Source organism: Tenrec ecaudatus, chromosome 1, assembly GCF_050624435.1.
Source record: "Tenrec ecaudatus isolate mTenEca1 chromosome 1, mTenEca1.hap1, whole genome shotgun sequence".
Taxonomy (NCBI): Eukaryota; Metazoa; Chordata; class Mammalia; order Afrosoricida; family Tenrecidae; genus Tenrec; species Tenrec ecaudatus.
Genome location: NC_134530.1, coordinates 239,458,840 through 239,481,261, shown reverse-complemented (window position 1 = coordinate 239,481,261; position 22,422 = coordinate 239,458,840). Strand labels below are relative to the sequence as shown.

At 46.2% G+C, this 22,422-nt stretch overlaps 1 protein-coding gene across 3 annotated transcripts in view; it reads right to left on the bottom strand.

Moving 5' to 3' along the window:
- TGFB2 (transforming growth factor beta 2) overlaps positions 1 to 22,422 on the bottom strand; it is a 106,217-nt gene that overhangs the window by 80,424 nt on the left and 3,371 nt on the right. For 2 of the 3 annotated variants that reach the window (XM_075530437.1, XM_075530420.1), the window contains exon 2: positions 7,213 to 7,296. The exons of the other annotated variant lie outside the window; for it this stretch is intronic. In XM_075530437.1, the coding sequence (XP_075386552.1) occupies positions 7,213 to 7,296 (84 nt within the window). The remainder of the gene's footprint in view (positions 1 to 7,212; positions 7,297 to 22,422) is intronic. 3 annotated transcript variants of the gene reach the window in all.

The window sequence follows — 22,422 nt, the reverse complement described above, 5'->3', positions numbered from 1 at the left end:
CTAAGCCAATGTGTGCAATGTGTTCTGGCCACTAAGTCAGAGAGGGTTCCCCCACTGCCATCATGTCGATTATGACATGTAGTGACTCTAAAGTACAGAGTGGAACCACCCCCCGCCATGGGTTTCTCTACGCTCAGTCTACACAGGAGCGGGCAGCCTTGGCTTCTGCAGACAGCCTCACCTTTCTCCTGTAGCGTGACTGGTGAGTGTGTACTGCTGACCTCATGGTTAGCAGCTCAATGTGTAACCAGAGCTCTTTGGGCACAGGCTATTCCTAGGCAAGACAGTGTAGGGTCCCATAGAAAGCACCAGCTTCTGCAGCTGTCATTCCACATCTCTCAGCACAAGATGTAAGACCCAAAGGGTTATTTTCATCCATGGAAAGGTGCAAAGCTAACCCCTTTCCAGAAGGGAATGGCGGTGAGTGAGTTGCCAGTAAGTCGGGACTATTAATTCAAAATCATCAAACAAAAGACCATTCTCCACAGAGCACACCATCACCTGTTAGAAACTATTCGCTAAGAATTTCACCCAGGCAGTTCTGTCTGGCATTCTTGTTACAGGATAGTCTCCGTGAGAAATGCAAAGGCGCACAGCAATGCCCGCCCTGCTTCTGCTTTTGCCAGCCCCTCTGTGATCTTCTCACTTAACAGCCACAGAACACTTCCCGAACCAAAGGCAGGGCCCATCACTCCTCAGCTAAAGCCACCTCTCTGCTCATTTGATTCTGTGTAAGAGTCGCAGAGCCTCCAAGGCCCCATATAACCTGACCCCCAGGATCTCTTGACTCTCATCTCTGAGGCTTTGATGAGCCTTGAATGTGCCAGGAAGAGCACTGGCTGTTCCCTCTGCCAGAAAAGCATTCCTGCAGGCCACCAGGCAACACTCACCTCCTTCCAGTGTAAGCTTACATGCGACCTTCTTCATGATGCCTGCCACGGCCCGCCTGTGTAAAATGGCAGCTCCCCAGCCATCCTCTTGACCCTGTCTCATTTCCCCACAGCAGTAGCCTACTTCTAACCTTCTAATTTAATTTTCATGATCAAGTCTCTGTCTTCTCCAACCAGCACATAGGCTCCCCCAAGATTATGGTGTTTTTTACTACAGTCCCCCCACTACTGATGAAATCACTAGTGCCATGAAAACTTGGTGGCATGATGGTTCAGCGGGTGACTGCTAACTGAAAGGGTGGTGGGTTGGACTCATGCAATGGCTCCATGGGGAAAATTCCTGGTGATTCACTTTCATGAAGGTTACAGCTCAGGAAACTTTACAGGGAAGTCTGTCACATGCAGTTCCTGAGTTGGCATTGACTCAATGGCACACAATAACATCACTACTGCCTTATACAGAGCTGGCAATAAGTACCATTGGATGACAGAATGTACCCGAAGTGTCCCCTGTCCTTAACTTTGTCTTCCCGAGAGCCTACCATGCATTTGACATTTATCTTTAAAAATTACATATACCTTTATAGTTAATATGATGTAGAGATCTTTTCTTTTTATTGTTATTATTATTTTATTTTTTTAATCTTTTTATTGGGGCTCATAAGGCTCTTATCACAATCTGTACATACATCAATTGAGCAAAGCACCCTTATACATTCGTTGCACTCGTCACTCTCATAATTCACCTTCCACTTGGGTTCCTGGAATCAGCTCGGTTTCCCTTTTTTTCCCCCCATCCCCCTCCCTCCCCGATCTCACCCCTGGTCCCTTGATAGTTTATAAATAATTATTATATGTAGAGATCTTTTCATTGATAACTTGGGCAAGTAGAGTTAACACTAGCTACCATTCTTCCTCTGTTTCAATAACAATGTGGGCTAGTTAGTGGTATCCACCATGCAGGAGAACTAGCCATTTTCCCAAAACGTTCAACGGGCCAAGCACTAGCCCTGGAAAACCTTATGGTGCACAGTGGTACTCTGACATGCATGGAATGGCCATGAGCCGGAGTCCACTTAATCACATCCGATAAGCACGCAGTAGGCCAATTATGTCCTCTGAACGTCTCGGCTTTGTGGAAGAAATACTTGATAGCGCCACATTGCCTTCAGCTTCATATTCAAAGTGGTTCTCGTGTAGAAATACATCAATTCTTTCATCAAAGGCCACAGAAGATGTTCCCACTATCTCCTGGTCCGTCATGATGGTGGTCAAGTAAGCTCAAAGACAAAGAGAATGACGTGCAAAGGAAAATCTTCTCCTTCCAGAAAATCAAAATAGCTTCCTATTTCTGAAGTGATAGAAGAGTCAGACAGCATGGCTGGATTCAAAATACTGAGTCGTTCCAAAATAACATCAGAACAGCAGGTGACACCAGGTGGCACAGAGTAAATACCAAGTAATGCACCATTAACTTTGGCTGTGTAGATGGGCACGGACATGAGTATCTCTAGCAGAGGGAGCCGCGGTTTGGGAAGAGAAGCGTACAGCTACTTGAACATGACGGGAGCTGAACATGGCAGCCGTGTTCACATTCCTTGGTTGGCTGGATCCTCACCCCAAGAAAAGCTCAGAAGGGGTCATGGACCACAATGAGGTCAGCTTGCTTTGACAAACAGTGTGCCTGGGGCAATTATACATTAACTTATACATTATAAAATGTATCTGGCTTCTACATTATACATTAACTTAGTAAGTTTCCTTCCTACTCCAGTTGCCCAGTTAAAGACACTTAAGAGAAAGAATTCACGCATACTGTAACTTCCAAGGTAGACATCCACCACCCATCGGGCTGATTAACCTTCTCTGTAAGGAGCCCTGGTGGCCTAGTGGGTACACATCGGGTGCTAACGTCAAGGTCAATAGTTTCAAACCACCAGGCTGTCCCATGGGAGAAAGATGAGGCTTTCAATCAAACAGAAGCTCTTGTGGATCTGGACCCACAGGCCAGCCAACTATGAGTCAACAGACCAGCTCAATCCAAGCATCCATGCGCCTTCTTTTATTATTAGTCATAGTGATTAATACACATAGCATATAATACACATATCTTAAGATATAAGAACCTTCTTCTTATGGTTGAGTGCTTGTTGCGTCCTCCAGAGCCAAGCAGACAGGTCTCATATAGCTTCCTGGCTATAGCCCTCATGGGGGCACATTGCTAGGGTCTCATCTGTCTCCCACAGAGCAGCTGGTGGGTCCCACTGCCACCCTTTCAGTGGCAGTGAAGTGGTTATCTGGTGCACCACCAGGGCTGCACTCCATGGCTTCCATTGATGGTCAATGTCGTGAAGCTCAGAAATCGCCTACAGGACTTGTTTACAAAGTGCAGGCTTCTCGGTGGGCCCACCGCAGAGATTCTGATTGAGTGGCTCTGTTGCAGGGCCTGACAACGGGCTTCTGAAGAGGCCTTGGGAAACTCGAGTGGAGTTCATGGTGCAGGAACCCCACCTTCGGAATACATCCGAGCTAGCTACTTAAAAGCCTCTTGCTCAGCAAGTGTTTGAGACTATTTCAATCCACCTTCCCATCTAACAGGGAGTGAGCATCTCTGTAGCTCACACTTTTTCTATCGCAGGAGGAAGCTCTCCAGAAAGGCGAACCTCATCTTTGTGGATACTGTTGGGGATGATAACTGAGAAGGGTGAGCGGGGGGACTTTGCAGCCACCCAGGCTGTGGGAAACAGAGAGCACTGCATCTCCAGAGCCATTTATTTAAAGCTCACCCAGCACCAGACCTGCCGGTTCAGTCATCATCGTCAAAACCACAGATGTCAACTACACCCCGGTTAGCGAGTGCGAACACCAAGAGGCGCCCCGGGCCCCGGGCTCACCCCCTCTGGCCGCTCCCCATGTCCCCTGGGAATGGAGAGGCAGTTCACCCAAGGTGACAGGGATGGCCCTTGAGCGGCTTGGCACCAGCCGGCCTGGACTGGACGAGTGTTCAGAATCACACTCCGCATGGAGAAATCCATTCTGACCCTGGACGCCTGCCCCCTGGCAGAGACTCACTTACATTTTTACCCAATTACTATTTCTAAGAACAGAGACCAACAAAAAAAAAGAGAGAGAGAGAGAGAAATAAAAAAAAGACAGAACTGCAGAGCCCCGTGGCTCAGCAGCTTCCCCAAGCAGGCTGGCAAAGGGTCCATCTGTGAAGTGCGTGCACAGACCTGGAAGGCGGGGCATGCACAAACCAGCGCCACCACCACCACCACCCCCACCACCACCACCCCCAGCCAGCCTGGCCTGCAGGAGAGCCCATGCCGGCCCCCCTCCCTCTGCCCACAAACACAGAGGACAAGAGGCAACGTGGAGCATGGAAGTGATTGAGTCATCCCAACCGAGGAGCATCTCGGGAGATAGAGCAGACCCGGAGCCAGCACAGGCCTCTGAGAGGGAGGAAATCATGAGAGGAGCAATAATGCAAAGCAGTGGGTCTCAAAGACTAACTCACTGCAGACTACCTCGGACTCACTAACAAAACCAAACACTTGTTGCTATCAAGTGGATTCCTACTCAGAGCCACCCGGTAGGGCAAGGTCGAACGGCCTGTGGCTTTCCCAGATGGTGACTCTGGATCGGGGTACAGAGACTCGTCCATCTCCAGGGGAGCAGTGAGCGGTGGTGGCTTCAAAGGGTTACCACATCAGGGTGAAACCCCCGGGCTCCAGGCACCTGGTAGGTAAGAAAGTTATAAAATACAGGGAGCAGGACTCCCACAGGAGAACAAAAGAAAAGGCAGGGGCCGCTTGGTAATTCAGGTTTGGGCTCTGCTGCTAAGAGCTCAGTGACCCGGGAGAAGGTATTTTCTTCACTGAACCCCGGTTTCCAGAGAAATCGATATTGCTAGTCATGCTCTACCTGCCACGGGGGGCTATGCCTAACGTCTAAGGATGCGGGAATACTGCACAAATGGCCCTCTCTCATCCCCTTGCCTTTTCCTTTCCAAAGAGCACTCTTGGGGAAGAGTGCTCACTGAACTCGCTGGTTTAGATCATAAAATAACAGAGTCATCTTGAAAGCTTGGCGACAGCAGGTGACAGTCGGCCTCACTAGGGGGCACTGAAAGCATGGGTGAACTTTGCGTGCTTTTGGCTCACAGGGCCGGGACTTCTAAATCCCCTGAGGCTTTCCACATTCAAATAAATGATTGCTCATAGCCTTAATAGATCCAGCTGTCCTTGAGAAAAGAGCCCTTCAAAACCAAGCCGAACGCTGGCAAGTGGATTCCAACTCACGGCCATCCTACAGCACAACAAAAAACTGTGCCAGAGGGTTTCCAAGCCTGTCGGTCGCACTGGAGCCGACTGCCTCAACTCTGGTTTTGAACCACCAACTGTTCAGCAAGCAGCCCAGTGCGTAACCCACTATACCTAACAGGGCTCCTCCAATCCCCATTCACGCTGCCATCAAGTTGATGCCACCCCATAGCGGATCTATATCAGGTTTCTGAGGGCATGCATCCTTTACAGGAGCAGATAGGCTCTCCCTTAGGCCGGCCGGCGGGCTTGAACCATAGATTTTGTGGCTGGCAGTGCCACCAAGACTCCACAAACCCAGCTTAGAGCCCTGTAAATAAACTACACAGGTTCCAAAGAAACAAGGTTGTTGCCGTTGTTCTTAATGGCTATCGAGTGAACTCTGAACTCCTGCTCCCTCATCCAAAACAGAATGAAATGCTGCCTGGCTGTACACGACCCCCATGATGGGCTGTGGATTGGTCGGGATTTTGTTTGGCTGTTTTATGGAAGTTGATCACCAGGCTTTTATTCCTAGCCTGGAAGCTCCACTGGCGCCTCTTCGACTGCATAACAATGCACAAGCCTCCTCTGACCTACAGGCGATGACTGCACACACCGTTCATTGGTGGGACATTGAACACAACCCTTCCATGTAGGAGAGAATGAGACCCTTTACAAGCTCGGGAGTAAGATAGTTGAATAAATCAGGCATCTCTTCTGGTGATAAAAATAGTGTCCTTGTCCCCACCAGAGGACCTCCACCTACATTTAGGATCCACATAAGCCAAACCTCCTCAGAGCCTTAAAAATACTGACTGAACCAATGCCAAGTTGTTCCATTCCCACACTTCCTGAGCCTGCTGTGGGGACAACTTGGGCTACTGAATTCCTGGAGTGTGAGGATCATCCTTGACTTTGCTTTGTTGGTCTTGTTACCAGAAATAGAGTAGGCACTCAATAAATGCTGGTAAATTGTGAACTGTCCCAGCCCTCGGATGAACACACAACACTGCCTCGGAGGAGTCCACACTTGGTTTTAGGGCCAATTTTAAGTGGTCTGGGCAAGTGGCAAACAAGTCCCACTTCCAGTCAGCTGAGGGGCTGACCCATGCAATTCACTTGCTCATGCAAAACAGGAATGTCAAAATAAAAGTCAATGACAATGACATTGGCATAACTCTCCACAAGCCTCCCTCCGAAACCTCCAAGGGGTGAAAATCACCTTCTCCTGTTTCTGCTTGGGAAATATTAATTGGTATAACCAACATCACTGCATAAACTGTGTAGAGATTGTTCAATGAGAACTTGGTTTGCTATGTAAGCTTCCATCTTCAAAACCAAACTCACAGCCATCGAGTTGGTGCCAACTCATAGTGACCCCATAGGACAGAATAGAACTGCCCCTCCTTTCCCCAACTGTAACTCTGTACTGAGTGGAAAGCCCTGCCTTTCTGCCTCAGTGCAGCTGGTAGTTTTGAACCACTTGACCTTGCAGTTCGCAGATCAATGAGTAACCCATGACGCCACCAGGGCTCCTTAAACACAATAAAATGTTCATTTCAAAAAACAACAACATGAATTAAGCAACTACTTTGTGCCAAGAATAAGAGTGCAGAAACAAATAAGATATCGTCCATGACCATTGACTTAACACCACAGGCTGACAAAAACAGGCCCTTTGACATTCTAGGCAGAATCCAAGAGTGGCCTCTATGGAGTGACAAGATAAAGATGTCAACCCCACCCCCCCACCCCCCGGTAATTCTTAGAACATATATCTTATACCCACAATCTAATTTTTTTTCACATACTGTAATCAAGTCATCATTTCACTTCAAAGCTATCCAGGGGGGTTTCTTATTTAAAATCTGAATCAAAAATTTAGGGCCCCTTTTTGATGAATCAACATGTCCAAATTCTATTTTGCCTCTCTGCCCAGTTCCCCCCAGGAGACACATACGAAAGGTGGACTTGATATCACTCTGTCAAAGGAGGTATAAACAGACAAGGATACTCACCGAGGTACCCACAGAGCACCTGGGACTGTCTGGAGCACAAGCTGCCCACTGAGCCAGAGGGTGTTGTAACAACTGGGCAGACAGCTAGGAGTTTTAAAAAGCACAGTCATTAGCTATTTGATGGAGGAGAGGCCTTGTACAGAGCTACACAAAGATTCAAAGCAGAAGAGAGACTCTCTGAATGCTCTTCTCATCCCCCCAGTCGCAGTTGTCCCTGCTACTTGGGACCGTGGGATGAAAATACAAGCCAGATGGTCATACACAAAGTGTTCCATCGAGGATATGTGGTCCCAGGTCCAGAGCTCCTGCATCCCTTAATGGCCGGAATCGGCTTCTGAACTCAATCTTGCCTCAACACCATACCTTACCTTGCAGATTTAGAAGAACAATGGGCAATTTCTAGGCTGCATGACAAAATAAATACCTGAAACCATGATGTATAGAAGAGGCCCTGACCTACTTGGATAAAACAGAGGCTACTTATTAAAAATAAAACAGTTTGGGTATTTTTGGTTTGGTTTTTTTTTTTCATTTGGTGGGACTGGATTTCGGTGTTCTGCTTTGGTTTTTTGTTTTGAACCATCTGCTGTTCCTGTTTACCTGCAATGGGAATGCACCTTCCCAGGTGAGTAAAAAATGCAAGGGTACATTGGGGCTCGGGGCTGCTGACCTACATTTAAAGAGCTAGGTTTCATTCCTGGGATTCAGTATATATCAGTAGTCCAGACGGAAGGAACTGGGCAAGCCTGTTTCTGTAAAGCGAACAGACCTCGCATCTCACCCACTGTGTTCTCATAAAAGAAAATACACCAACAATTCATATAAATCGAACAAGAAACATTGCTGAGGGTCCAAAGACTTCACTACTGTAGTCCAGTAAGTAAGAAGAGAATGCTTGTATGAAACCATCTGGATTGAAACACCAACTTTGTTGAAAATCAGCTAGGACTCATCAGACAAGTCCCGTATGGGAGCTGTGGGTCCCATCAGACGAGGAAGGGATCACCCTACTCCTGAGGGATTTTATAAGATTGAAATGAGGTGATCTACTTCAGAGTGACTGACACATATAAGGTGCCCAGGAAATATAGTGATGTTACGGAGCTAACTTATTGACTGTCTGCTAGCCTCTCTCTCTCTTTCCTAGCTTCTTACACAGATTAGTGGCCACACACCCTTGATTCACAGAGGGCATGTCTTCTAGAAGTGCCGCCGCAACAATTAAGATTTGCCTTCTTTTGAAATTAACAAATGCCTTGTCGACTGCTTTCTTTCTTTCTTCTTCTTCCTTTTTTTTGGGGGGGTGGGTATCATCTTTGTGCCTTTAGTCACTCACTTTTAAAATTGAAAATGCGGGTGTTTTTTTTTAACCTATACCCTATAACATACCTTGTCTAATCTTCTCTCACAACATACACCCCACAAATCAGATCGTAGGAATGACACCTGCCAGTCAGACTTCTCTATGGAAACAAGGCCATGTGCACAGCCTAAGAGGCACAAGGGCACAGAGGCCCAGCATGCGGTCCCCAGTGCACACAGTCTGCTGTCACCTTGCCGCCACATGCTGCTTCCAGCCACCATCTGCTCCCATCTGTTCCCACCAACAAGCAACCATGTTGTTTATTTTCAGAGCCTTCTCCAGAGCATTACAGAGGGAAAAAGAAACCTCAAAAAACCGGTCAGCAAAGACAGGAAGCTACACTGGGGATAAACTGTTTGTCACAAGATTAGCAAGTCAAACAAAGTTTTCTCATTCATATCTGATCTTTAAAAGGAGATGCTGAAAGTTATCTTAAATAAGAATCTCACAAAACATAGTCAAGATTGCTACGGCAGAATCCACAGAGTGATTCACTTAGCAATACTGGCTCTTCAAACCGTGGGTCTATGCATTTCTTGGGGGGGATTTAACTCCTTTTCCTGGGAAACAGCACCTTCTTCAGGCCAGTGTATGTTGTGGTGCAGAAAAAGGACAATTGTAACTGAATGCAGCACTGCAGCCCCCAAAGCCATGCCAGTCATGGGAAGTTGAGGTGAGAATGAGGAAGGGAGCTGGTATCAGTAGCCATTCCCCAGCAGGCAATTTTGTGGTTTATTTTTACTCAGCTCTAATTTTTAATTTTATTTTTACTTCTCAAATTTTTTATTTTACTTTAAGCAGGAACTTTTTGTTTATTTATTCATGTAACTGATTGCTTCTAAGGACAGGCAGTGTGAACAATTAATAGACTTAGCTGCTTGCCACAGGGATGTAGACTAGGGTCAACCATCGATACCTCAGAAGAAAGGCCTGGCAAGTCACTTCTGAAATATAAGTCCTTGATAACTCAATGAAGCACATTTGTAATCACATATGGGACCGACACGAATCCAGACCAACTGGACACTATTTGGTTTTTGTAGTGAAGGAACTGGGAATTCCGTGGTGAACCCAGTGCCTCAGATAATGCACACATGAATGGGGTGGAGATATGAGCAATACAGGTATTATTATTTAAGCTAAAGAACACAATCTCCAGTTTTTAAGTAACCACTTTCCAGTCATTTACATGATTGGAGTGGCATCAAATTAAAGCCAAACTCTTTGTCATGGAGTCAGTTCCTAGAAAACCTGGGGCTGGACTGCCAACCGAAAGGTCGGTGCATCCAACTCACCAGCTGCTCCAAAGGGAAAAGATGAGGCATCTTGTTCCCATAAACATCCATTGTACTGGAAACCCACAGGGGCAGCCTTACTCTGCTTTATGGGGTCACTGTGAGCTGGAGTCGCATTATGGTATAGATGATACATCTTTTTTAAATCAACAAAGCTTTAGGTATATGTGGAACATGCTTTATAAAATAGATGGAAATCTGAGACGTTGATCGTCTTAAGCTCAGTGATATTGGGGACTGTGGCTTCCACAAGTAATAGTTCAAAACAGTCATGGATTGAAATATTTGCACAGTTAATTTACAAAGTCACTAAGTGACTATGAAGTTAATTATAAAGGAGTTGTTGTTGGCATTATGTTGGTTCTAAGACTTAAAGTAATGAAAACCAAAAAATAGTGTTTCCAGAATGTGTTTCTTGAACTTCCCACATGAGAATCACATAGATTATTAAAATGCAGCTGTTATTGTGGCTTCTGTTATTGTGTGCCCTGAGTCCATGTAGACCATCATGAACCCTATAGGACAGAGTAGAACTGCCCCATAGAGTTTCCTAGGCTGAGTTCTTTATACAAGGGGCCATGTTGGCATAGTGGTTAAGTGTTAGGCTATTAACCACAAGGTCAGCAGTTAGAAACCACCAGCTGCTCTGCATGTGAAAGATGAGGCTTGCTACTACCAGAAAGATTCACAGTCTCAGAAAGCCACAGGGGCAATTCTCCTCTGCCCTATTAGGTTGCTATGAGTCAGAATTGAGTCGATAGCAGTTAGTTTTTTGAGTGTAATCTTTATGGGAGCAGATTGCCTGATCTTTTCTCCATTGGGGTTACTGGTGACTTGGAATGCCCAATCTTCTGGATGGGCACTAAGCACTGAAAACCACTGCATTACCAGGGGTTCTTACCTTCAAATCACTAGATGGGTATGGGGGGGGGCATTGCTTTGAACTCTGCACTTGTAGGAAGTATTCCTCATGATACTTTTAGCAGGCACAACGCTGAGAAACATTGGTTCTGTCTTTGAACGTAGAATGAGACGTAGAAGCACTTTTCAGACAAACCTCATTTGACTTTACAGCAATATCCCTAATAACGGTTACTTGTTCTGAGGAAGTAGTGATCTTCTGTACTGTGCAAGTGTCTGCAGGAGAGAGATGGAGCCCTTCTTACTGTACTAGTTATATTATTGTTGCCCTGAGAAGCCATCGCCTTTGAATGATAGCCACCCCACTCATTGACATGGCAGGCCAGACCAATAGGGGTTTCCTGGCTGCAATCTTTATGGAAGTAGATGGTCAGGTCTTTCTCCCACACAGCCACTTGGGTAGGTTTGAACTTCAAGAAATTATCTTGCCAACAGGGCTCCTTAGTGGTGTTTTAAGTAGAATTAAGAATCAATCAGAAAGCTCAACTAACCTCCATGTCATTCCTCTCAACCCTTACACAAACATATACGACATCTCTCTTGGATTACAGTTGTAAGTGGCTACTCATATTTCCTCCCAATACTGAACTACAGTAATTCCTATTCCACTTGAAGAATGGAAATGTTACCGAGAAAATGTTACCGAGAAAGGACAATCTGCTAACCCCAAATGTCAGCCTGATTAAAAACCCTGCTTTCCAGAGCCCAAATAGAGTGCCAACAAGTTAAATGTGATCCTATAGAACTCTTCACATATCACCTTCTTATTGGTACTCAGATTTCTTTGGCAATGAAATTTTTCTTAAGTCTCTCTCTTTCTAAGGCAAACTGGCACAAATCCTCTCCGTTTCTGGAGCACACATCTCAAAGGTGAAGGAGCAGAAGTTCAGGATTTAGTTTATAATGGTTATCTATAAGTCAACACACTTAATTTAATGCTTCCTACTAAACAGAAGCAAGCCTCCAGTTACACTAGCATGCAAATATACATGATTTTTTTTAATGGCTTAGATATGAAACCAGGTAGAGGAAGACGCAAGCAAGACAGGGTTTGGAATACTGACACGGAAATCCTACATCGGGTCCCTATGAGCCCAAATTGATTCAATGGCATTGGAGTTGGTTTGAGAACTGCCATAAGGTGGGTACTATGGCTTCAAAACCTGAGGGGCCAGTGGCGATTTGACCTTGGTTCTGCCCAGTCACTTCCAGGTAGAAATCAGGTGCTATCAAGCATTCCTACCTCTGTGTTCCCCTCAACCTCCAGAGTTCAAAATGTCAAGGAGTGAACTTAGCTAGAAAGACATGTGCCCACAGAAAGTCTGGACAGACGTTCAAGTAGACAGTTCCTCCACCAAAGATTCTATTTTCTCCGAGGAATGCCCTCAGCCTGGGAGACCCCTCCCACCCTGGCCTCTATATGAGTTGCGCACCACATGTGGAACTTGCTGAGAAGCTCCATTACAGGAGAAACAACTGTAGTGGGGCTGTTGTGAAGATGTCATAGCAGAAATGAAAATAAGATTAAGTCAATAGAGAGGGAAATAAATGAGGGCAAATCCCCGTTGGAAGGAAAGACAACGGCCCTGCTCCATCCGGCATCGGCAGAGCCATCCCCGAGAAATTGGAGCGCAGAAGCCCTGACATTAACAAGGCTGAAGCGAACCCAGCACGTAACAATTAGAGTCTCGTTCCCAGAACAGCCCCAGCTATGTTTTGGCAACAATGGCGACGTTAATGCGGCTCTAAAAATGCACTAGGAAATACACAGCATTCTCTTTCGGATGGTACTCCTCTTGTTGTGGCAAAGACCAGTGGATGTGAGGTCATTTCAGGGTCTTTCTTAAAACCCAGGTTTGCATTCTTGTTCACGAAACTCAGTAACAAATAACAATTCTATAATAGCCCACAGTTATTGAATGAATAGTTTGGGTTTGGGTTTTATTTTGTTTTTGTGAACTCGCTTGTCAAGACAGATGAAGTGTTTGTCAGTGGGGTGGGGGTGAGATACAAGAAGCCAAATGAGCAAGGCCAAGGTCTAAGTCACAACATTTTTCCTTTCCTTTCATGAAACCAAAGGGATGCTCTAGTATTTCCTGACAACAAACAACTTAAAAAAAAAAAAAGCCATCTCATTCTCTCCCAATGCTGCTCCATGACTTTTCCTCCAGAAACTTGGTATCTCCATTTCAGTGATCGTCTGCTTCCTAATTACCAACAAACACATAAGTAGCTAGGAAGTCCCAGGGAGCACAGATTTGTAGAAAATGCTGGTGTGAGAACAAACAGCTGCCTCACAGGGTTGGGTTTGCTTTCAAATGATTTCCAGAAGGTTTGGGCTTCACACTATCCAGAGAGCATTTTCCATTCGCCTGAAGTGCCTCGCGTTTGTGGTTGAAGGAACATCTAGGCCACACATCTCAGCCTAGCAGGCAGCGCACATCCCAGTGACCGTGAAGAGAATGAAGAGATGGTGGGTCCCGTTGTGACGGTGCTGGTCTTCTTTGCCTCGAGTTGGAAGCCACACTGAAGGTGGCCACCTGTGATCTGCATCTGTGAGGGCTTCAAGCCCTCTTCCCTTTCAGCAAGCAAGGTTGCGTCACCTGCAGATCGCAGCCTTCCTCGCATTTGTCTTCATGTAGCTCAGCATCACTGATTATTTGGCTCAGCATACAGGTTGAATAAGTCTGGTGAAAAGGTGCAACGCTGACCAACATCGAATCCTGCCAACTCAGAAACCATCTTGGACAGCAGACAATGTTTCGAACACAAAGTGATTTCGCTAGGTGGCCTCAGGAAAGCCAGATGTTAATGAACTGAGAGAACTGTTGAAGCCATTAGCTACCTGTGGCCTGTACTCTTTGATATCACCTCCCAAGTAGTCCTTTCATCTCCTTGAGTCCTTGAAGGTAACCACCTCCTGCCTCTCCTGTGTCTTCCTCTTTCAGATACCTACTCCCTAATGGCATTCTGTTGCTGAAGCCTTTCCTTAAATTTACATCAGCAACCAGCCAGTACTTGATGACAGAAGTGAAATGAAGTCTACCCCAATCTCACCAGGGCCACCTGACTTAATTCTGCCTCGATTAATTTATTCTGCCTAGATTCCAAGTGTCCTGGCTACTTTCTCAACAGAGACAATGGTGAGGGGAGTTGATGAGAGAGAGGGTGTCTTCGAGGAGGGGTTGAAACAGGCTTTGTTGTTGTGAACGGCCTCCAAATCTTGGGGATCCTGTGAGAAATGGGAAACAGTGCTGCCTGAACCTGTGGCATCCCCATGATCGCTGCCGATCCCATCTGATGACTGGTGGCCACACGTGAGGTACACTGGCCAGGGACTGAAGCGTGAGCCTTCCCCATGTAAAGGGAGAAGTCTGCCACTGACCCTCCACCACCGTCCCCTAGCTGCACGGTCTACAGAAGGCCCTACAGCAGGCAGATTTTTGTGAGCACCTTCCCCTCCCCCCTTGATTGGATTTCCTGCTCTAGGGCCCTCAAAGACAAGGGGGCAAGTGATAAATGGCATCTATGTACAGATACCCACATAGACATACCCACATCTTCAGTGAGATCAGTGACAAATGGTTAAGCATTTGGCCCTGAAAACATGCATGGTTTTGAGACAAACTGGCCACACACTACGATTACAAAACAAATAAACTAACAAAAAGCCTGAAAGCCGATGGTCTAAATTTGCATGAAGGAGCCCTGTGGGGTAGCGGTGGCCAGTTTTGCTGCCCCCCTCAAGGTCAGCAGTCCGAATGACATAGCAGCTCTGGGGGGGGGAGGGGGGGGAGGGAGGGGAAGAGAGGCTGTCTACTCCTGTAAAGATTTACTGCCTCAGAAACCCTCAGGGCCACTTCTACTCCTCAGGACAGGGTTACTCTGAAGGGACTCAGTGGCAGTGAATTGGGTTTGGTTTTTGTTGTTGCTGCTGTTGTTTTGGTGTTTGAAACCTGCATACTAATACGCTCTGACTAGGAGGATCTCTTGTTCCAAAGGTGGTTATTTCCAGATGGCAGTTCCTAACATGTGTGACGTAGACTGGTTTTCTGGGGACAGATAACACGTCTCCACTTCATCTTCCTTTCCATGTGCTTCCAGGACAGCAGTCTGTCCTCTGTCCACATGCACCACTGTTCTTCCTTCCGCGTTATCTGGTGTCATTGATTGTATAGGGTTTTCGTATTTGAGTGTCTCTGAAGTGCAGATCGTCTCTTGGGAGCCATGGCACGCTGTATGTAGCTAGTAGTGACAGTTCTGTCCTGATAAGGTGGCCTCTTAAAAGCAGTGGTGCCTGGGATGAGAGAAGGACCCCGGGCATGCACAGAAAGCTCTAGGAGAGGCAGAAGGGCTTGCTTACGTAAGCACTTCCTTACATACTTGGTTGTCACCTATTGTGGTGGTTGTCTTTACAATCAGAGAAAGCAGGCTGGGTGGTGTGAACAGGCTTCAATTGGGGCTCTAAAGCCATTAATGGCAGAGCCAGGATCTGAATTCCTCAGGAAGCAACTTCAATGTCAACAATGAAGTGGTTTTAATAGCTTGCACTGGGAGAGTCAAGTTGCTAACCTCAACGGGACCACTTTTAACCACTGCCAAAGTCCTGGAGGAGAACTTCATGTCTGTGAGACTATTGCTCCCCTTGCACCCTCTGAGATCCCACTGATGCGACCTCTCCGCCCCCCCATCCCCCCCTCCGCTTCTACTCATTCTCCTCCCTTCACTTACTGGGTCTGTCTGGAGCCCAAGTCTGCGGTCCCTGTGTGACACCATCCTGACTTCCCAAGTAAATTAATTATCTGAAAAAAGACAAGATGAATCCTCTACTCATCGAATACATCCAACCTTTTATGAAGAAAATAGTTGCAGTGAACAGCCAAAACCAAAAAAATCTCCATGAATCATAATGTTTGGATTATCTTCACGCAGAGCTCAAAGCTGGATGTGTTCGATGCAAGGAAAGCAGACTCAAAGCAAATGAGGATGGCCACACATGTACAAATGTACTTGACGCAATGGATGGATGGATGGATGGATGGATGGATGGATGGATGGATGGATGAATGGATGGATGGATGGATTGTGATAGGAGTTGTATGAACTCCCAGTAAAATGCTTAAAAAAAAAAAAAAGAATCAAAGCTGAGCCCAAGGCTTCTGAGCTTTATTTCCTTTTCTAGGAAAGAACACAGAGTTCAAGAACTATCTTGAGGTGGGAGACAAAGTCACCATGAGATGCACTGCTACATTGTTTTGCAAGAGAGAGACAGAAGTGGTGCTCTCCATTTCCTGGGGTCCTTATTAGGGTCTCTGCTATCTATGGAGGAGTCCCTAGGTGGAGTCTCTGTTATCTTGGGAGGGGTCCCTAGGTGGCTCAATGACTCACTGAAAGGTTGGTGGTTCAAATCCACCCAGAGGAACTTGGGAAGAGAGGCCAATGAGCTGGTCTAAAAGTTCACAACCATGAAAATTCCACGGAGCAGTTCCACTCTCCCCAACCCATGGGGTTACAATGAGTTGTGTTCACCTTAAAGGCACCGAGATTATTTCATTGGTTTGTTTTTTACTATTTATGATGACCGAAAAGCTGTACTTTCAATACAACATCACCAGCAGTAGTACACCAGCATCCACTGCCTCATATTTCAAAGGGGAAATATTGGGGCATACCTCAAGGGATGCTCTGAGGATAATGGGGTACAGAAGAGGGGCTTAAAAAAAACCTAGGAAAACACAATGGGAAGATAATGGGATTTCCTACCACCTTTGTGAAGTCCCTTTGTACATGTAAAGTATTTCAAACTGCTTGGCATGCAGAAAGTGCTCCCTAAAGGCTAACCGGATGTGCTCCCTAAAGGCTAACTTTGGTGTGTGGTAAGTGCTGGGCTGCTGACTGCAAGGTGGGCAGGTTAAACCCACCACCCGCTCTTTGCGAGAAAGGAGACGATGGCTGCTCTTCTAAGAGCTACAGTCTTGAAAGCCCTGTGGAGGGGCATGATGAATTGGAATCCACTGGACGTAGTGAGTTTGGTTTAGGCCTATCATCAATGTTATCATTTTTGATACTGTCATTATTATCAGTAAATCTGAACCTCAGAGACATGTGCTGATAAGAGACCCTGCGCTGCCTTCAGCAGAGTAAGAGTATGCCATCAGGCCCGTTTGTCTGGATAGCAAATGTGAATAGACTTCATTTCTCCACATCTCCAAGGTCTGGAGTGTTGACCCCACAGATCCTTTCTCTCACGATTCAATCATTACTCCTAAAGAGAAATATGTTCATTAAAGATTTATTACATGAAAGATCTACTGAGAAACTACCATGCAGGGTTTGTCAGAATAGACCACTGGCTCCTGGTCTGAGGGAGTCAGCAACCATTGAGGTAGATAGCCACCCCAGACACGTAACTTTGACCAAGGGCAAAAGACAATAGGCAGTACCTGCACAGTTTCTGAGACGGAAGAGGAAGAGGCACGTGAGGGTGGCTAAGCAAACCAAGGAGGCTTCGTCGCAGCACCCGGCTAAGCTGGAAGGATGTCTCAAGGTTAGCAAGGGAAACAGCAGAGAGCAGAGCCCACAGGTGCCATCGATACAGGGGCAGAGCGTCAAAGGGTGCAGTGCGTCGGGAGAGGAGGCTTTATGCAGAGGTTCAGTGAGAGGTAGGAAGCCTGGTAGTGCAGCTGTTAAGCACGTGGCTGCTATCTGAAGGTCAGCAATTCAAAATGCTCTGTAGGTTTGATTCAAGAGCTTCTCTTTGAGAGAAAGGTGGGGTGATCTGCTTCCACGAAGGTCAGTTTGGGAAACTCTATGGGCGCAGTTATACTCTGTCCTACCAGATCACTAGGAATCAGAAGTAACACAATGGCAACAGGTCATTGAGATATGGGACTGAACAAAGAGGAGAAGCCAATGGTGTCTAAGGCGCCTGAAGTCTTAACTGAGAGCTTTAGCTCTTAGGGCCTCCTCCTCAAGTGAGAACTGTCATCGGGGGATCACAGGCATCACAGACTACCGCATGCTTCGGAACAGAACTGCTCCACGGGGTCTGCTGTGCTGTCCCCCACAGAATCTGCTCACCAGGCCTCTACAATGGAGATGCTGTGGGGACCGGAAGATGCTGTGGGGACCGGGAGCTCCGTCCAAACAGATAATCTTTAGGTGACCAGTCAATCTCGAAGGACTCCTGGCTCCCAGGACCCTCACAGGAGGACGACCCAGAGACCAGCCTGGTGAATTACCTGTTCCATCTCTGTCCCCGCCCCCACCTCAATGCGACCCTGATGCACCGAAGAAAGAATCTGGAGCAAGAGAAACGGTTGGTAGAACTTACAAAGAAAAGACGGCGGTGGAGGTCCTAAGACACTCGGGCTAGTGGCAGTGGGGCCAAGGGCATCAAGATGACCGCTCTCGCCAGCAAACTGAGCAGTGTCCACCAGGGCATCTGTGGGAGCACTCAGCCATCTGACCAGGAACCGTTGCAGGAAGGTAAGGAACAGGAGGCAATTCAGAGACTGATGGAAGGAGGTCGTGGGAGAGCTTTACCCACCAAGCCAATCCAGGAAGGAAGCTAGTGTTAACAGCCGAGAACTAGCAAACCCACTTCTGGATAGCGGAGGTCAGAAGAGTACGGAAGCCACCGCCCTGCACACACCCACACACCCCAGAAAAAGCATTGCTTTGGAATCAGTTCCAACTTACAGCACACTCCTCCGTGTCCGCGCAGAACTGCCCTGCACAGGGCTACCAATGGCGGTGACCCTAGAAGCTGCTCATGGAGTCTTTCTTCTGAGGCCCCTCCGGTTGGGTGAGAACTATCAATCTTTCAGCTAGTACCTGAATCCTTAACCCTTTGTACCACCCAGGGACTCGTATAAACCGGCTGCTACCACCAAAACCAGCCCCTAGTCCTAGGCATGAAACAACTTTCTTTCAAAGCTATGTCAGAAGCAAACTTATCATTCTAAACAAAGGTGTGAGATGATCCCAAACATGCTAATTAAATTCAAATAAATTACCTAGAGAACATTGCATTCCTAGGTTAAAAAACCAGTCCTTGCTGAACAACAAATAATTTAAAAACAAAAGGACACCATATGGTTTCAAGCCGACAGTGGAGCATTTGTTTATCTCAGCCAGAGCCACATTTCAGCACACTGTTCTGAACTCTCCCTTGCAATCTGCAGAGTGGAACACACCCTTACGAGGAAGTCTGCAGGAGAGCAAGCACATCTGGCAAGTCCGGTCCCTCTCCAGGATCCCATCAGGGCCGGAAATGCTGCATCACGAAAGCTGAAAGGGCTGTTTTCAGAGCTTTTCAATGCAGTCTTTTTGCTTGCTGCCCAGGTTACTACTCCTGATAAACACACACAAACACATGCACACACATAGACACAGATGCACGATATTTATAGACACATATACTCACACACATACTGCCATTACGTCAATGCCGACCCACAGTGACCCTATAGGACAAGGTGGAATAGCCCCGGTGGGTTTCTGAGACTGGAACTCTTTAAAGCAGTGCAGCTAGTGGTTGAAGTTAGCCCTTGAAGTTAGCATCCCAACACATAGCCATTCCACTACCAGGGATCCTACACACACATGCACGCACGCACCAGGAAAGATGCTGGTGGGACAGTTTGATATTAGGGTCACTTCACAGCGGGCCCACACACCCTGCCAATGGCCAGGCTCCTCCACTGTATTTCTCCTAATCTTCTAAAAACACAGCCTTCAGTGTGTTGTAATCTCTGGGCAAAGGCTTAAGGAGTCAGTGACCTCCTCCATTGTAACCCAGATTTGATGTGGGATCAACAGTGAGTCATTAGCCCTTTTTTCACATCTCTTTTTCCTCTAGGAAAAATGATCTGTCATTCTTTAATATCTTTATATGAAAGATGCTGTCATTAGGTTACATCGCATTGTTTTGCCAAGGAGTTGTGAATCAAAAGACACAGGCTCTTCAGCAGAACACAGGGGTCGCTGTAGAGGCACTGGGAGCGGTCCATTCCCTTTGTGAGGTCAAGTGGATACCACCTGCCTCTGCCAGTTAGCATAAGCCCAGCCTCCATCGGTCAGCTGGCCCCACTTGGCAACAGAGACTGTCCATGGACCTCAGTAATAAACAGTGTATTTCCTAGTAGTCTTTGAAAAGTAGGGTGGGGAGGGGGATTAGGAGACGAAATCCTGAAGGAGGAGAATGTGGCCTAACTTAAGTATGACCACAATTAAGCACAAGTGTTAGACAGCAATGATGCAATAAGAATGGTGGTATTGAACTTTGGGCTGTTGTATATTAATAGTCATTCAGGAAGTTAAAGGGTCAGTTCAATCTACTTATCTGGTGAGATCGGTTTCTCTCTCTCTCTCATACACACACATATGCATGCACGGGCAACACGCACAAGCACAAGCACAAATAATCTTAAAAATAAAATCCCTGAACATAAACAAACATATTACAGATGTCCCAGCAATGGCTACTATTTTCCATCTTTGGGCAAATGGCCCACCAGACCAGCAACTTACAACACAGGGCATATATCCATTCCTGAACAGGATACTAAATTCCATTCCTCAAACCCCTAGCATTAACGGTTGGTATTCATTCTACATTTCACGCTTTCATTTGGAAAATTACAATGAAAACTAAAGAAAGAGCTTGGTGTTAAATGATAAACAATTTCAAGGGAAACCTCACTGTTCTTGTTCAGTCTGTAAATGTTTGTCAATCTCATCCGATAGGACAGAATAAACCAGCATGATTATTGTCTTCAGTTGCCTGGCTTAGAGATTCCACTCTTATTTTAACGCCCTCTGATCATAAAGTTATCTCTGAGTTATTGCTTTTAAAATGACCCCATGAGCAGAACTGAAGAACCCCAAATACCAGGACTACCAACATTTCTCAAAGTGGGCACTTCTGACATTTTTTTATGAGTATTGTTTCGGGGTGGGGACGTGTCCTGTGCATTACAGAATGGGAAACAGCATATTTCCAGTCTCTGTGCACTATGTGCACCCCTCAAACCTAAGCCGGGACATTTTACTGTTCTTCCTCTTTTCTAAATGTTCCGACTCACTAGAGATTTTAATGGTCAATTGCTTCCGTTCTTCCTGTACTTGTGTATTCACTCTCGATTGCTGAAGCTGGATGGGGCTGTCTTGTGACGAGATGTGCCTTGAACACCTCATAGATTCTCGAAAGAACAAGAAGGGCACTAATTCCCACTGGGCAAACCATCAGTAAACCTTAATAGACTCCACTTTGAGCCTTAAACTAACGGCGTGCGAAAAGATCGATATGAATAAATTCAAAACTAATCAGACCCCTTGTTTAAATGTTGACACAGTATTATTTATATCCCAGGAATACCTTCTTGACTAAAATTTATCCCAAGAGATTGGCACCTGGCCAGTTCTATTCATATTTACTGTATTTATATAGTATACTTGGCCAAGGATAATATTTAAGACAAAATATGCCTTAGGGCATATACAATATCACTTATATTTTTACTTCTAAATCTCCGCATTGCTAAAAATATTTGGTCTGAAGTGTATAAAATGCCCTGCAAAGGGCTATCAACAATCTGCAGTGATATATAGCACGCTGAATATAATTAGAGCATATTTGTAATGCTTGAGCTGAAGTCACTCCCTGAGCGCTAATAACTCGGTGGTAAAAAATGACCGAGTGATCTTTCCCACGCTGGCATCTCTGGGGCTTGTGACCCTCAGCGAATCCATTGCGAGAAATGCAGACGTGCAGGGGTGGTAGAGTTCAAAGTTAGGCAGTAAAATCCTAAGGAGGGAAACTTGGTCCATAAGTCAGTGCTGTACTTTTACTTTGCGCTTCGAAAATATGCTGGAGTGATTTCTTCACTTCTTCCTATTTTTGGAAGAGTTCGCTATATTCCAGCATAACTAGAAAGTTCTGGAAAATCAGTTAACCTACTTTCTATAAAACTATCCAGTCTGCACAGTGGAAGCAAATCTGCTATTAATGCAGCTCTCTGCTTCTAAACTTCCAATGCACACTGTAAGCAGTCTGTATTCTTGGCCCCCAAATCCCGGTGAGTGTTATTTTTTTTTATACTGGACATCCCAGAAGTTTGTTTGCTGGTTTGTATGTTGTTGTTTTTCTCTCCATTTAGTTGGGGGTGTGGCTAAATGGGGAGGAGTATCTACACACTGATCTTAAATGCCTTACTCAGAATTCCTAACCATCTGAGAATTGTTCCAATTTAGTGATGACCATGAGCCCAGGGCTGGATCTTCTCAGCTCTTTGGACCAAAGTGTACTTCAGAGAACAAAGAATTAATACCCTCTTTGGTAACTTGCTCCCACCACACCTAGATACTGATGAAGTCAGGCCTCTCCTCTGCTATAAAAGCCTGGCAGCTCCCAGAGCTTTTGCCAGTAAACACTGCAGGGATGAGTTGTTCAGTTCCAAGTAACCTTCTCACCTATCTGCCCTCATAGCGGCAGAGCCCATCCAGGTGCTGCAGACAGCAAACTGACTCAGCCCCTCGGTTGGCCTCAATGGTTCTTGACCAATTGCAATGAGTTTTCTTTCCTAATACCTCCTTGGCTCCACCTCAAGCTGAAAGCCTTCCTTCCCT